This window comes from Aotus nancymaae, unplaced genomic scaffold (genome assembly GCF_030222135.1).
Source record: "Aotus nancymaae isolate 86718 unplaced genomic scaffold, 86718_ANA_hifiasm-v0.15.2.pri h1tg000036l, whole genome shotgun sequence".
NCBI classification, from domain to species: domain Eukaryota; kingdom Metazoa; phylum Chordata; class Mammalia; order Primates; family Aotidae; genus Aotus; species Aotus nancymaae.
In genome coordinates, this window is record NW_026988450.1 from 42273820 (window position 1) to 42288844 (window position 15025).

At 37.7% G+C, this 15025-nt stretch overlaps 1 protein-coding gene across 3 annotated transcripts in view; it reads left to right on the forward strand.

Annotated features, from left to right (window-relative positions):
• The window catches only part of TMEM67 (transmembrane protein 67), an 86809-nt gene that overhangs the window by 34819 nt on the left and 36965 nt on the right, over nt 1-15025 (forward strand). For all 3 annotated transcript variants that reach the window (XR_010345579.1, XM_012438594.3, XM_012438595.3), the window contains exons 15-22: nt 1105-1161; nt 2609-2707; nt 4775-4873; nt 5241-5327; nt 6808-6907; nt 7002-7141; nt 9438-9578; nt 14413-14493. Coding sequence is in view for 2 of the 3 variants with exons in the window: in XM_012438594.3 (XP_012294017.2) it covers nt 1105-1161; nt 2609-2707; nt 4775-4873; nt 5241-5327; nt 6808-6907; nt 7002-7141; nt 9438-9578; nt 14413-14493 (804 nt within the window). In the remaining variant the exon portion in view is untranslated. The remainder of the gene's footprint in view (nt 1-1104; nt 1162-2608; nt 2708-4774; nt 4874-5240; nt 5328-6807; nt 6908-7001; nt 7142-9437; nt 9579-14412; nt 14494-15025) is intronic.

The window sequence follows — 15025 nt, forward strand, 5'->3', positions numbered from 1 at the left end:
TGTTGTAAAATTTTACATCAGTTGTGAACATCCAGCTATGTCTCTGCTCTTTACCTGGTCTTGACCAGATCAAGACTATCTAATACAAATTCCTTAAGATTTCCTCCTTAATATTTCAGAATCTCTGTTTCATCACCCTTCCCATTTCTTGTTCCTTTTTCTAAGAAAGAAGGTCCCCTCCTCTCTTCCTAAACTAATCTTCTGTCTAACCTCATTTACAGTACCTTTTCCAATAACCTGTTTTATCCCTAATGTCTTTTTGTTCAGCCAGCCTCTCTACAAATCCCTTTCCTTTGCTTATAAAAACTCTCAGATTGCCTTATCTTAAAAAAAAAAACTAAACCAACCAACCAACCAACCATTTTACTCAGTTCTGCCAGCTACCCAGCTTGCCATTTATTTCCCCATCATTTCCCAACCATTTACTCTTTCATCGTTTGCAGTCTGGCCCTTGCCATTTTACTTCTTAGAAAACCTCTTTCATGAAAGTCAGCAATGATTTCCACATATAGTGGCTTTATTTCTTTACCTTGACATTTATACAACATTTGACACAGTACTCAACCTCCTCCTCCTTCTTGAAACTCCCTGTTCTGTGACCATGGTAAGACTTAGGTATCTTCCTCTCCTACCCGTCACAGTCCTCTTCTCTGACCCTTTACTAGGTTCTTCTTTCTCTTGTCTCATTGTCTCAATGTATGGTATCTTTAAGAATTTTGTTCATACCTTTGATGAATTTGCATGGGGTATGGTTGTTTAGCCAGTTGCTAAATTCTTGATGTACAAATTTAATCAAATTCCTCAGTGACAGAAATCTATCAGAAAATGAAATACGATTAGTTTGGCTTAAACTGTTGTGCATGAATCTAACTTATCTCCTAATGAGTTCCTTTATAATGTGTATGAAAGAGATATTTAAAGCAGCACAAATAATTCTCAAAATCATATCTATTTATGTGTAAGTAAAGGTCAACTCTAGTAATATTGATAGTTAAAAACTATAGTGTTTATGATAAAACCCAGCTACAAATGTATTTTTATAATAAAAGTAAGTTTGTATTATATAATTTCAGTATAGCTAATTTGTTTTGTTTTAAATATCAGGTTTCTTTCTCAGTTACATATGAAATGGATCATGGAGAAGCACATATCCAGACAGATGTAAGTTTATTTTAACCTCTTAAAATATATACAGTATATTTTATAATTAAATAATTTCTGATGTGCAGGAAAGTTGCTAGAACAAAATTTGCCAGATATTCTTCCTCCATCCTCCCCTAATGTTAGCATCTTACATAACCTTAGTACAGTGATCATAATCTGGAAATTAATTTTGATGTGGTCCTATTAACTAATCTACATACTATTTGAATTTCACTATTGAATTTTTTTCTGTTTCAGGACCCAGTCTAGAGCCACATATTGCTTTTAGCTGTCATATCTCCTTAAGTGTTTTTCATTGTGTGACAGATTCTTAGTCTTTCTTTGTCTTTCATGACCCTAGCACTTTTGAAGAGCACTGGTCCATTGTTTTGGCCTTCAATTTGGATTTGTCTGGTATTTTCCCATGATCAAATTGAGTTTGTATAGTTTTGGCAAAGATGCCACCGAAGTGATACTGTGCCTTCTCAGTGCATCATATCAGGAGGTGCATGACGTCAGTATGTCTTCTTACTGATGATGTTAACTTTAATCATGTGGCTAAGATGGTGTCTGCAGAGTTCTCCACTGTATTTTTCCATTTGTAATTAATAAGTATCTTGGCCGGGCATGGTGGCTCATGCCTGTAATCCCAGCACTTCGGAAAGCTGAGGCAGATGGATCACCTGAGGTCAGGAGTTTGAGACCAGCCTGGCCAACATGGTGAAACCCTGTCTCTACTGAAAATACAAAAAATTAACCAGGCATGGTGGTGGGCACCTGTAATCCCAGCTACTCGGGAGGCTAAGGCAGGAGAATCACTTGAACCCAGGAGGTGGAGGTTGCAGTGAGCCAAAGTCATGTCGTTACATTTCAGCTTGGGCAACAAGAGCGAAACTCTGTCTCAAATAAATAGATAGATAGATAGATAGATAGATAGATAGATAGATAGATAGATAGATAGATCTCATGGGGGAGAATCTTTGAAATTATGCAAACATCTTGCTTCTTATTATTTTTTTGCCCTCTAATTTTATTAAATAGCATCCATTGGTGATTCTTGCCTGCAGAAAGTTTCACTGTGATATTTACCTGATGGTGATTTTCTGTTTCCCTAATTACTTTTTTATTTCTTTAATTTGAAAATTTACTGTGAGGAGAAACTCTCCCTTTGCTCGCATTATTTATTCAATTATTTATTTTTAAATCAGTGTGAACTCATATTTATTTTGTTTTAGTAATTATAGTTTATTTTCTTGTTCAAATTGTCCCAGATTTGTCCTTTAGAAGTTTCTCCACCTTGACTCCTGTGTCCTTTCAACATGTCCCTCCCTCACCATTTTTTTGAGCACTCCTTTCTGTTCACAGTGTTTTTGAACTCTGATGAGAGAAATTACATAAATTCTACACTTGATCTTAGCCAAAATGCGATATTACATAAATTCTAAATTGTTCTTTTGTTTTTTAGATTGCTTTGGGTGTGTTGGGTGGGCTAGCTGTTTTAGCATCTCTTTTGAAGACAGCAGGATGGAAGAGGCGCATTGGGAGTCCCATGATTGATTTACAGGTATAATCTCCGGAGTTTTTTAAGAATATTTTAATCTTTTGACTATTCTGGATCCTTCTCATAAGACACAGCTAGAGGATGAATTTTTCTGGGGCATGTAATTAGGATAAGTATTGCTGGGTCATATGGTAGATGCATACCTCATGTTCTTCCATCATACTGTATGCCAGTCTATATTCCTGCCTGCGGTGCTCTTTTTATTTCTGCACATGCTTGGCAACACTTGATATTTTTCCAACCTTTCCATTTTTTGCCAATCTTGTGGCATATAGTAGTATGTCATTGTTGATTTCATTATCATTTCTCTGATTACTCTTCATATACATTTTAATAGTTTGATTTCTCCTCCTGTGAACTGCCTGTATCCCTTGCCCATTTCTCTGTTATGTTTTCAGTTTTTCTTGTTTATTTGAAGGATTTTTTTGTATATTCTAAATAGTAACCACTTTTTGGTTTCTGATGTTGAAATATGTGACCCATCTGTTATTTTTATCCATGTGGTCCTTTGTTTAACAGAAATGCTCAGTTTTTTTGTTGTTTTGTTTTGTTTTTGTTTTTTTGAGACAGAGTCTCACTCTGTCGCCCAGGCTGTACTGCAGTGGCACGATCTTGGTCCACTGCAACCTCCGCCTCCCAGGTTCAAGTGATTCTCCGGCCTCAGCCTCCTGAGTAGCTGGGATTACAGGCACATGCCACCACACCTGGCTAATTTATGTATTTTTAGTAGATACGGAGTTTCACCATGTTGGTCAGGCTGGTCTCGACCTGCTGACCTTGTGATCCGCCTGCCTCGGCCTCCCAAATTTCTGGGATTACAGGCATGAGCCACCACACCTGGCCAGAAACTTTTAGTTTTGATATCATCATATCTGAATATATTTTCATGTTATGGTATGTGTTTCTAGGATCTTTTTAGGAAAACCCTCCCTATGTCAAGATCACAAAGATAGTCCACATTTTATTCTATTAACTTCATACTTTCACTTCATGTTTAACCTTTTATTTTTATCAAACATTTAAAAAATATTTACCATGTACTGGGTACTTTTTAAAGCTGTATGTATATAATTTATGTATAAAGCTTTATGCATTTGATATAACTTAATCCTTACAATAGCTCTTTGAAGTTAGATATTATTATTATTATTCACATTTTACACATGATGAAATAGAGGCAAAGGTTAAATTTTCTACTCACTTGATTTTTACTACAACTCAGTAATAGGTATTTCCATTTTGTTGATGAAGAACATGAGAAAGGCTACATGGTAACTTTAACCAAAGTATCTTTCTGATTCCAAAGCCGGTGAGCTAAGGAATTGGCAGGGGGACTTGATTTCCTGCTTGTGATAGTCCAGAAAGGCTTTCCAGAGAAGTGAACTTTAAGTGGGGTTATCTATTCATTCCACAATAGTCACTGAGGCTCTACTGTCTAAGTGTCTGGCACTCTACCAGGCACTGGAGGATGTGATAGTGAGTGAAGACAGCCATAGTCTGTGCTCTCAGAGATCATGAGAGCTTACCAGAGAGAGGAAGAGTATTTGGTAAAACAATGCCCATTTTTACAAAGTATTCACGATGAAATGGAATGGTTAATCATTGACCACACAGCTGGAACTGGCAGATGAGGCTAAAAAGTTAATTTTGGCCCATACTGTGAAAGACCTTGTGGATCAGCAATTTATACTGCAGTGAGGAGTTGTTCATTTTTAACAAGAGGAGTGACAAAATCCAATTTACATTTTAGAAAACTAACTCTGGTGGTAGTGTGGAGGAGAGATTAGAGTGGAGGATTCCCAACTAACAGAAAACTAGGAAGCAGTTCAACTTTCTCAGATAGTGAACGATGACAAGAGTTGAAAAAAGAGGCTACCAGGAATGGACAGAAAGATAAGGAACAAAAAGCAAGGAGGAGGATGCAGGTGGTCTTTATAGCTTGATCATATGTGGATATGTGAAACAAGGCTTCAGAAATGGAGTGGATGATGTATAAAAGCGGTAGTATTACTAAAGGGGGTCTATATATTGAGTCTTAAACAGCTGTAATTCTTTTTTTTTTAATTGCAGACAGTTATGAAATTCTTGGTGTACTATGCTGGCGATCTGGCCAATGTTTTCTTTATCATCACAGTGGGAACAGGTCTTTATTGGCTTATTTTCTTCAAAGTGAGTGAGTTTCTGAATTTACCCCAACTGCCAATGTCTGAATAATTGAAAAGCTTTCTTTTTAAGGAACTATTTTTATTTGGGAGAATTTTTGATCAATAGTATTAAGACAGGTGCTCAACTCCCCACTCCTTGAGTGTGCTGAGCTTATTGATTACATCACCGTCTTCCTCTTTTATGCTTTCTTTGGTTTATCAATTGTGCTTAGTTAAAACCTTGTTCAATTAAGAGACTTGGCTGGGAGGATCCTGTGAGTCCAGAATCAAGTCCAGCCTGGCAACATACTGAGACCCTCCTCTCCAAAAAACAACAACAAAACAACAAAAACTTTGTGTGATTATATTTAATCAAGTAATTTTTATTATAGGCACAGAAGTCTGTCTCTGTTTTGCTCCCAATGCCAGTTCAGGAAGAACGTTTTGTCACTTATGTTGGATGTGCCTTTGCTCTGAAGGTAAGTTTTACCAAATTGAAAAGGCCTGCTAATGAACTAGTAAGTCTTTAAAATTAAAATGCTTTCAAAATCTTTGGTGTGAAATTCACTTTGGTTTTGAAAGAAAGCCTTCATCATTTTATGTGGTAAATTTACTTTTATTTATAGTAGATACTCAGTCTGAAAATCTGCCTTAAATATTTTTGTCAAAGAAGCCATAAATCTATTTGGATTAACATGAGTTATGACTAATTTGATAAAATGAGATTTTAGTATATAACTTTCTTTAAAGTCTGATGATACATTCACAATGGGACAAAATGTCTTCAGGCATGAATTTTGTCTTCATTAATCAAGGTTAAAAGGTACCACTCTGGATAAAGTGTTGAGATCTTAAAAATTGCTTTGTCTGTCTCCATATTCCTTTGCTCATTTCTTCCTATGGCCCCCCACGTCCCCAACTCAGTGTTCTCTGTCAATGTAGGTGAAGCTCTTTATGTGCTTTTGGGTAGTCCTTATCCCATTGTACTGTGAGTATTAAATGTCTGCTTTTTCCACTGACTGGGAGCTTATCTAAGTGAAATATCCCATACTTAGATTTTTATCCTTTATTTGATCAATAATGCAGCAACTAGAAAGAATGCCTCGGTTTAAACATACTGCTTCTATAGATGAGGAAGATGTGTTTGAACAACACATTCTTTAAAAATCAGAAATCTTAATAGCAGAAATAGAAAAAAAAAAAGACAGTAAGAGCATTCAAAAACTTTAGGAAAAACTATAGTTGAAAATATCTTTACTTATAAAGAAGTCAGCTGATCTATAAAACAAAGTGTGTTTCTAGAATCTTTGGGTAAGAGTCAATTATACAAGCTCCTATGTGAGGGAGAGGTAAAATGTCTCCTCTTGTCATATTTCTATTTTAAAGAAAGAAATAAAAAGGGAGCTGGGCATGGTGGCATGTGTCTGTAGTCCCAGCTATTCGGGAGGCTGAGGCTGGAGGATCTCTTGAGTCCAGGAGTTCTGGGCTGTAGTGCGCTATGCCGATTGGGTGTCCATACTAAGTTCGACATCAATATGGTGACCTCCCAGGAGTGGGGTACCACCAGGTTGCCTAAGGAGGGGTGAACCAGCCCAGATCAGAAACGGAGCAGATCAAAACTCCCGTGCTGATCAGTAGTGGGATCGTGCCTGTTAGAATAGCCACTGCACTCCAGCCTGGGCAACATAGTGAGACCCCGTCTCTATTTAAAAAAAAAAAAAAAGAAAGAAAAAGGGAAGGTAAATTAATATATATATGAAAATTTTGTAAATTTGGTGATTCCAGGTTATTTGATGAGCTTCTAATGATCCCCTAGTGGTATTATAACTTTATGTGAATTCACTCACAAAAGTTTATGTTCTGGTAATAACAGTATGTTTCTTAAAGAATCAATATTGGTTTCATAAGCAGGCTTAATGCTGATACTTTCTTAGGTGTTTTATTATATGTCATTCTCAGGCACTACAATTTTTGCATAAGCTCATATCCCAGATTACAATAGATATATTCTTTATTGATTGGGAGCGACCTAAAGGAAAGGTTCTTAAAGCTGTTGAAGGTAACTGAAATCAACATTTGTACCAAAATTCTTCTGCTACTCTTGCAGAGCAAAGGAGGTAAAACTCTTTTACTTATTTCATTTCCCTGACCAGGTGAGGGTGGAGTACGAAGTGCCACTGTTCCTGTAAGCATATGGAGAACATATTTTGTAGCAAATGAATGGAATGAAATTCAGACTGTGAGAAAAATTAATTCGCTCTTTCAAGTATTTATTGTCCTCTTCTTTTTGGAGGTATAAACTGTTTGATGTGATTGTATGGAACTTACATATACCTTAGAAATATTAAACTAATATAATTCCAACTAAGTTTTCATGACAGTGGAAGACTTTTTTAAAGGTTGAAGGGTTGTCGTGAAGCCATTAAAAAGAAGTGACTTCAAAAAAAATTGTGGTAAAATAAATTACGTAGTTTACTGTCATAAGTATTTTTAAGTGTAGAATTTAATGGTGTTAAGTACATTCATGTTGTCATGCAAAATCATCACCACCATTCATCTCTAGAACTCTTCATTTCGCAAAACTGAAACTCTGTACCTCTTAAACAACTCTGTACCAATTCCCTAACTTCTGGCAAACACCATTCTTTAATACTCTCTGTGTGTTTGACTGCTCTAGGTGAAAGGAGTAGCTTTAAAACCAATGGTTTGTATCAGAATCCCTTGGGGAGCTTTTGTAAAATACCTATGCTCAGGCTCACCCTTAGAGACTATGTTTGATATAGTAGCTTTGAGGTAACCCCAGGTATCTGTATTTTGAAAAAGCTCCCTACCCCATGATCCATATTCTCCCCTGCATTAGAATCACTATTATAGGCCAGGCACTGTGGCTCACGCCTACAATCTCAGCACTTTGGGAGGCCGAGGCGGGCGGATCACGAGGTCAAGAGATCGAGACCATCCTGACTAACATGGTGAAACCCCATCTCTACTAAAAATACAAAAAAAAAAAAATTAGCTGGGCGTAGTGGCACATGCCTGTAATCCCAGCTACTCGGGAAGCTGAGGCAGGAGAATCGCTTGAACCTGGGAGGTGGAGGTTGCAGTGAGCTGAGGTTGTGCCATTGCACTCCAGCCTGGGCAACAGAGTGAGACACGGTCTCAAAAAAAAAAAGAATCATGATTGTAAGTTTGATATTTTTCAACAAATTTTTATTGAACACTTACTATAAACTATGTTCCGTGCTAAGAGCTGGGGCTACAACTGAACAAGATACAACATATTTATGATGTATTTGCAGTTATTTCATGGATTTGGTTGGAATTATTAAAGGAAGTATTCAGTACTGAGTATGAGACTGAACATGGAAACTGTTTATATAGGAATAGATTTTCTCAGGAATTATCTGCTTAATTAAGGTTGAATATACATTACTAACTTTCAGGTCTGTCTGTCAGCCTTCCCTTTTTTTTATTCCGTCTTTTCATTCTCTTTCCCCTTTCCTTTTTTAAAACTAGTAGAAGAATGTTTGTGTCCCTAGGGCTTTTAAATAATACAAGCAATACTTGCAAAATTCACTTGAAGTTGTATTTTGGTTTTTTTCTTTCTTTTTTTCTTTTGGTTTTTTTAAGTGGATAGATAAAAATTATATATGTTCATAGTTTACAACACAGTGTTTTGATATATGTATTCATTGTGGAATGGCTAAGTTAAGCTAGTTTATCTGTTACCTCACATACTTCTTTTTTTTGTACTAAAGTTATGTGTGTGTGTGTGTGTGTGTGTGTGAAGAGTATTTCCTCAGCTTTAAAAGGTGTTACATGAAAATGTTTTATAGTCAAGTAAGTTTGGAAAATACTGGATTCAATATAATCATGTAGCCACTTTTTACTGTAAAACTTCTCAGAGCCTTTATTCTACAAGGTGGGAGGTATGGTGGTGAGTGTAATAGATGGACCAAATGTATTTAAACATGGATTCCTTTTTCAAAGAACTTATGTCCTTTAGAAGACATTTTGTAATGTACTGTTTTAAAGTATAAAAATGTTTAGTACAGTGCCTGGCACATGTTAAATACTCATGAAATACTAGTTGTTGATTTCACACATTGGTAGTTTACTAATGAAAGTTTTATCCTTTTAACTAAATTTTTAGTTTTGTCAGTGTGTATGACAGTAGGGTTATATTTGGCCCTTAGTCATATTGAGAAGAATACCAAATGAACTAAATATTGTGTAATAAATACTTTGTATTTATTTATTTATTTATTTATTTTTATTTTTATTTTTTTTTAAAGATGGGGTTTCACCATGATGGCCTGGCTGGTCTTGAACTCCAGATCTCAGGTGATCCACCCACCCTGGCGTCCCAAAGTGCTAGGATTACAGGCGTGAGCCACCACTCCCAGCCAATAATTTGTAGTTAAAATACTGAATAATAATTATTTTTATCTAGATCTTCTACTGTTTATACAAACTTGGATATTTTAGTTTTTCAAGGTGAGCAATAGGGAGAGGTTTTCCATTTTCAGTCTAGAGTACTTTTCTTTGTCTACGTGTGTATAAATTATTATTTTTTCTTTTCACTCCAGGTTGTAGGATTCAAGAACTTAGCATTAATGGACTCATCTTCTAGTCTTTCTAGAAGCCCACCTAGCTACATAGCTCCTTACAGCCGCATTTTGAGATATGCAGTGTCTGCTGCTCTTTGGCTAGCCATTGGAATAATACAGGTAATAAGAGATTATACTTCTAAGTAACATTGCTTCTTTATTAACTCTGCCTTCTTACTGGTTATTATCAAATATTGACCACATCCTGATTTCTGTAGCAGAAAGAAGGTGACAAGAACAATAGCTAATAGTCAGTTCTTTTTTTCTTTTTTTTTTGCCCCGAAACAGAGTCTCACTTAGGCTGGAGTGCAATGGCATAATCTTGGCTCACTGCAGCCTCTGCCTCCCACGTTCAAGCAATTCTACTGCCTCAGCTTCCTGAGTAGCTGAGACTACAGGTGCCCACCACCACGCCCAGCTAATTTTTTTGTATTTTTAGTAGAGATGAGGTTTCACCATGTTGGCCAGGCTGGTCTTAAACTCCTGACCTCAGGTGATCCACCCTCCTTGCCCTCTCAAAGTGCTGGGATTACAGGTGTGAGCCACTGCACTCAGCCAGTAGTCAGTTCTTATATTGTATTAGGCACTGTATTAAGTAGTCACAGTTGATCCATCATTTCTTGGCCTTTAAGCTAAGATCAAGTATAATTACTGTTGGTCCTTGAACAACATGGGCTTGAACTGTTTGACTGAACTCATTGAGAATAGAAAATACAGTGTTCACAGAATGCAAATTCTGCGTCTACAGAGGGTCAACTTTCTGTATACTTGAGTTCTAGCAGGACTGACTGTGGGACTTGAGTATGGGTGTATTTTGGTGTACTTGGGGGTTCTGGAATCAATCCCAGCATACTAAAGGACAATTGTAATTGCATTATACCTAATAATGTTTTAATATTTATAATAGCCCTCAGAGATAGGCTCTGTTATTATCCTTATTTTATAGATGAGGAAACTGAGACACAGGAAGGCTAAAAAATTGCCTAAAGTCATGCAACTTGTAACTGGCAGAACTGGAATTTGAACTCAGGCAGCCTGATTTCACGTTCTTGTCAATAGTGAGGTTCTGAAGGGCCTTTGAGAGTCTGCAGCTTTATAGTCATAGGACAGACTCCTTGTTTAGTTTATATGTAAATACAGAGACAGATAAGCTACCCTAAATATGTTCTTTTCTTTTGAAACATAACTTATTGTTTACATTTATTTATATATCATGAATCTCACTCAAATTGCTTGTATCCCTTGGGGAGTTTTTCTTGAAATATTTATTGAAATGACCAAAACTAAAAATAAGTCTTTTTAGCTTCAGGTCCCATGGGTTTTACAGAGGCTATAAAGAAAAAGGAGAGGAAAGGAAGAAAAGAAAAAGAAGCAGCAGCAAGCATCTAACTTTCAGATACTCATAAACAGAAAGACTCCTGTTTGCTTAAAAATTTCCTTAACTTTTATAATTAGCACTTGAAGATAGGACCTCCAGAGAAACCAGTTTTAACTTCCTATAGCTGGCTACTAGCTATCTACCTAAAATAGCCTATTTTTAAGGATCTTTTGAGATTTTTGTTTGTTTGGTTTTTTTTTTTTTTATTTTTAGAGACAGTCTTCCCCTGTCTCCCATTCTGGACTGCAGTGGTGCCATCATAGCTCACTGCAGCCTCAACCTCCCGGGCTCAAGTAATCCTTCTGCCTCAGCCTTCTGAGTAGCTGTGACTACAGGCACATGCCACCACACCCAGCAGTTTTTGTTGAGACAGAGTTTCACTCTTGTCTCCCAGGCTGGAGTGCAATGGCACAATCTTGGGTCACTGCAGCCTCTGCCTCCCAAGTTTAAGCGATTCTCCTGCCTCAGCCTCCTGAGAAGCTGGGATTACAGGCACCCACCACCACGCCCAGCTACTTTTTATATTTTTAGCAGAGATAGGGTTTCACCATGCTGACCAGGCTGATCTCAAACTCCTGGACTCAAGTTCTCCTCCCACCTTGGCCTCCCAAAGTGCCAGGATTACAGGTGTGAGCCACCATGCCCAGCTGATCTTTGGGGATTGAAATATTTTTAAGAGAGCTTATTCTTAGAGAATTAGGTCCAGTTGGTAGTATTTAGTAATCTGAGGATTAATTTTTTTATTTTATTTATTTATTTATTTATTTTTTAGAGATGGGGTCCCACTATGTTGCCCAGGCTGGAGTGCAGTGGCTATTCACAAGTGCAATCCCACTACTGATCAGCACCAGAGTTTTGACCTGCTCCGTTTCCAACCTGGGCCAGTTCACCCCTCCTTAGGCAACCTGGTAGTCCCCCACTCCCGGGAGGTCACCATATTCATACCGAACTTAGTGCAGACACCCAATCGGCATAGCACACTACAGCCCAGAACCCTTGGGCTCAAGCGATCCTCCCACCTCAGCCTCCCAAGTAGCTGGGACTACAGGCACGTGCCGCTGCGCCAGGCAGGATTAACTTTTTAAATGTATACTTATTTTAAATTGATGATACTTATTCAAACTTGAAACTACAGAGATAGAATTAGTGAAAGATAGCTGACAACCAGAAGGGACGACAAACATATTAGAATTTGAAACAAAATAGAATCAAAGGAGTATAGGGTTTGACATTTATTATCAATGTAATAGTAAGGAAATATTTTGTACAATATACCAATATATTTTGTGAGTATATCAGATTCATCTAGATGTAGAGAGTCTAAAGCAATATCATCTGAAGCTTTTCATATTTGGTTCAATATAACACAACCAAAAACAAAGTAAGAGTGGCTGAAATCAAAGAGAACTTTGTCTTTCCCATGAAAAAGAAGAACAGAAGTCGAAAGTACAGGGCTGGAATGGAATGGTGGCTTAGTGCTACTCTCAGGACCCCAAAGCCTGTCCTTCTGCCTGGCCACGAGGGACTTCTATCTCCACAGTCCCTTCATGGTCCATAATGGCCAATGAGTTATGGGAGGGAATTAGTGTGGGTGAGCTCACTTTCTCTTTAGGAGCCTTTTCAGAAGTACCTTTCAACATCTTATTGGCTAGAACTTAATTGCATGGCCACACCTAGCTGCACTAGAATCTTTCAGCTGGGCAGCAGTATATACTGCTCGAGGGAGGGATCTGTTACTAAGGCGAAAGGATTGTTGGGACAGCACCTAGCAATCTCAGACACCACCAGCTAACTTCATTCTTTGCTTCTCACTTTTCCGTCAGCTGGATAATAAAGCATTTCTCCCCATTGTAATCTAAAATGATCAGTGTTTACATATTTGTCAAGAATCCTTAAGGGTTCCTTTAACAACCTGTTACAGTTTTATAAATTTTTTAGGTCGGGCGCGGTGGCTTATGCCTATAATCTCAGGACTTTTGGAAGCCGAGGTGGGAGGATCACGAGGTCGGGAGATCGAGACCATCCTGACCAACATGGTGGAACCCCATCTCTACTAAAAATACAAAAATTAGCTGGGTGTGGTAGTGCATGCCTGTAATCCCAGCTACTTGGAAGGCTGAGGCAGGAGAATCGCTTGAACCTGGGAGGCGGAGGTTGCAGTGAGCCGAGATCACACCACTGCCCTCCAGCCTGGGTGACAGAGTGAGACCCTGTCTCAAAAAATAATAAAATAAAATGAATGAATGAATAAATAAATAAATTTGTCTAAATTCTTCTTCATTCTAATAATGCCAGGTTTCATTGTTCACTCCTTTTATTTCCTTAAACCCAACCTCTTCAGCTTTTAAGTGGTATCTTTAATTTTTTAAACCTTGAACATTGCTGTTTTTCATATCCTTTAAAGAGATTTAAAATATATAGAGAGAGTATGTAGGAAAACCTTCTCAGTAGTCAGCTGCTGTAGATTCATTTATCTATTCATTCACATATTTGAGTATGTCTTATGTACTGGAGCTCATGGATATGTTTTTACAGGAACAAATGACAGATTGTGCCAAGTGCTGTGAAGAGGATCAGCAGGGACATGAGATAGAGAGTAAATAGAAAAGAGGGGAGTGGAGGGTAGGAACGGGGGACAGTGGGGACAGCTTTAAATAGGGGAGTTAGGAAATTTTATATTTTTCTGAAACATATCTAAAAAGATTTACCATGTGAAATTTGTATTAATAAAATTTCTGTTTTAGTATTAAATCTAAGAAAACACTGGAAACCGTTCCATATGAGTTTTTAATACATTGTAGTCAAAATAGAATACTAGGTATATGCTTTTCATGTGCATATGCTGTTCTGGCAGAGAAAATTAATTTGAAAAGTAAAGAATTGTCTCATGTCAAGGGCCGGGTGTGGTGGCTCACACCTGTAATCCCAGCGCTTTGGGAGGCCAAGGCAGGTGGATCACAAGGTCAAGAGATCGAGACCATCCTGGTCAACATGGTGAAACCCCATCTCTACTAAAAATACAAAAAATTAGCTGGGCATGGTGGCGCGTGCCTGTAATCCCAGCTACTCAGGAGGCTGAGGCAGGAGAATTGCCTGAACCCAGGAGGCGGAGGTTGTGGTGAGCCGAGATCGCGCCATTGCACTCCAGCCTGGGTAACAAGAGTGAAACTCCGTCTCAAAAAAAAAAAAAAAAAAAAAATTGTTTCATGTCTTGGCATTTAGATGAGCAAAATTGCAAAACCAAACATAAATCTGACCATCGATGAATTGGTTTATCCTACATTTTTAAAAGACTTTTTCTTTCTTCCCACATGTTTGTCATAGCTTGTTTTAATGACACAGAAAAGTTTTCAAAACTCAAAATAGGCTCCCTCAATGACTCAACACAATTCTAAAATCCTCCTCCCTTTGACAGAAGAGTCAGAAATGAAAAGTAGGATTTTATCCCTTAGGAACTGTTAAAGGCCACTGTGCTCTTGGTTGGAACTTTTTTTTTCTTAAGATATTACACTGTGGCTGTAAAAGAAAATTAAAATCCTAAAAGCTAATAAGCATAAACTTGGCTTAATGTTTCAGATCGTGTTCTTTGCTGTCTTTTATGAGAGATTTATAGAAGATAAAATTCGACAGTTCGTTGATTTATGCTCTATGAGTAATGTAAGTATTTTCTGACTTTCTCTTGCAACTGTTAATTTTCCCTGTTTAAAGGTCATGAGTTTGTTAAGAGAGGCTTTAAAAGTGATTTGGTATGATTGAATTTTTGGTCCAATTTTCTACCAGTTGTTAATTCCAGAGATAATGATAATGAGCTACAAGTTAATACTGCCTTAGTTTTTTCATCTTTTTTTTTTCAAACAGTCTTGCTCTGTCACCCAGGCTGGAGTGCAGTGGCACCATTTTGGCTCACTGCAACCTCTGGCTTCTGGGTTCAAGCAATTCTCATACCTCAATCTCCTGAGTAGCTGGGATTACAGTTGTGCCTCACCATGCCCAGCTGATTTTTTTTTTTTTGTATTTTTGGTAGAGATGGGGTTTCACCATGTTGGCCAGGCTGATCTTGAACTCCTGACCTCAGGTGATCCTCCCACCTCCGGCCTCCTAAAGTGCTGGGATTACAGGTGTGAGCCACTGTGCCCAGCCTGTTTTTTTCATCTTTATTTGCAGTTTCTTAATTATGAATTTCTTATGA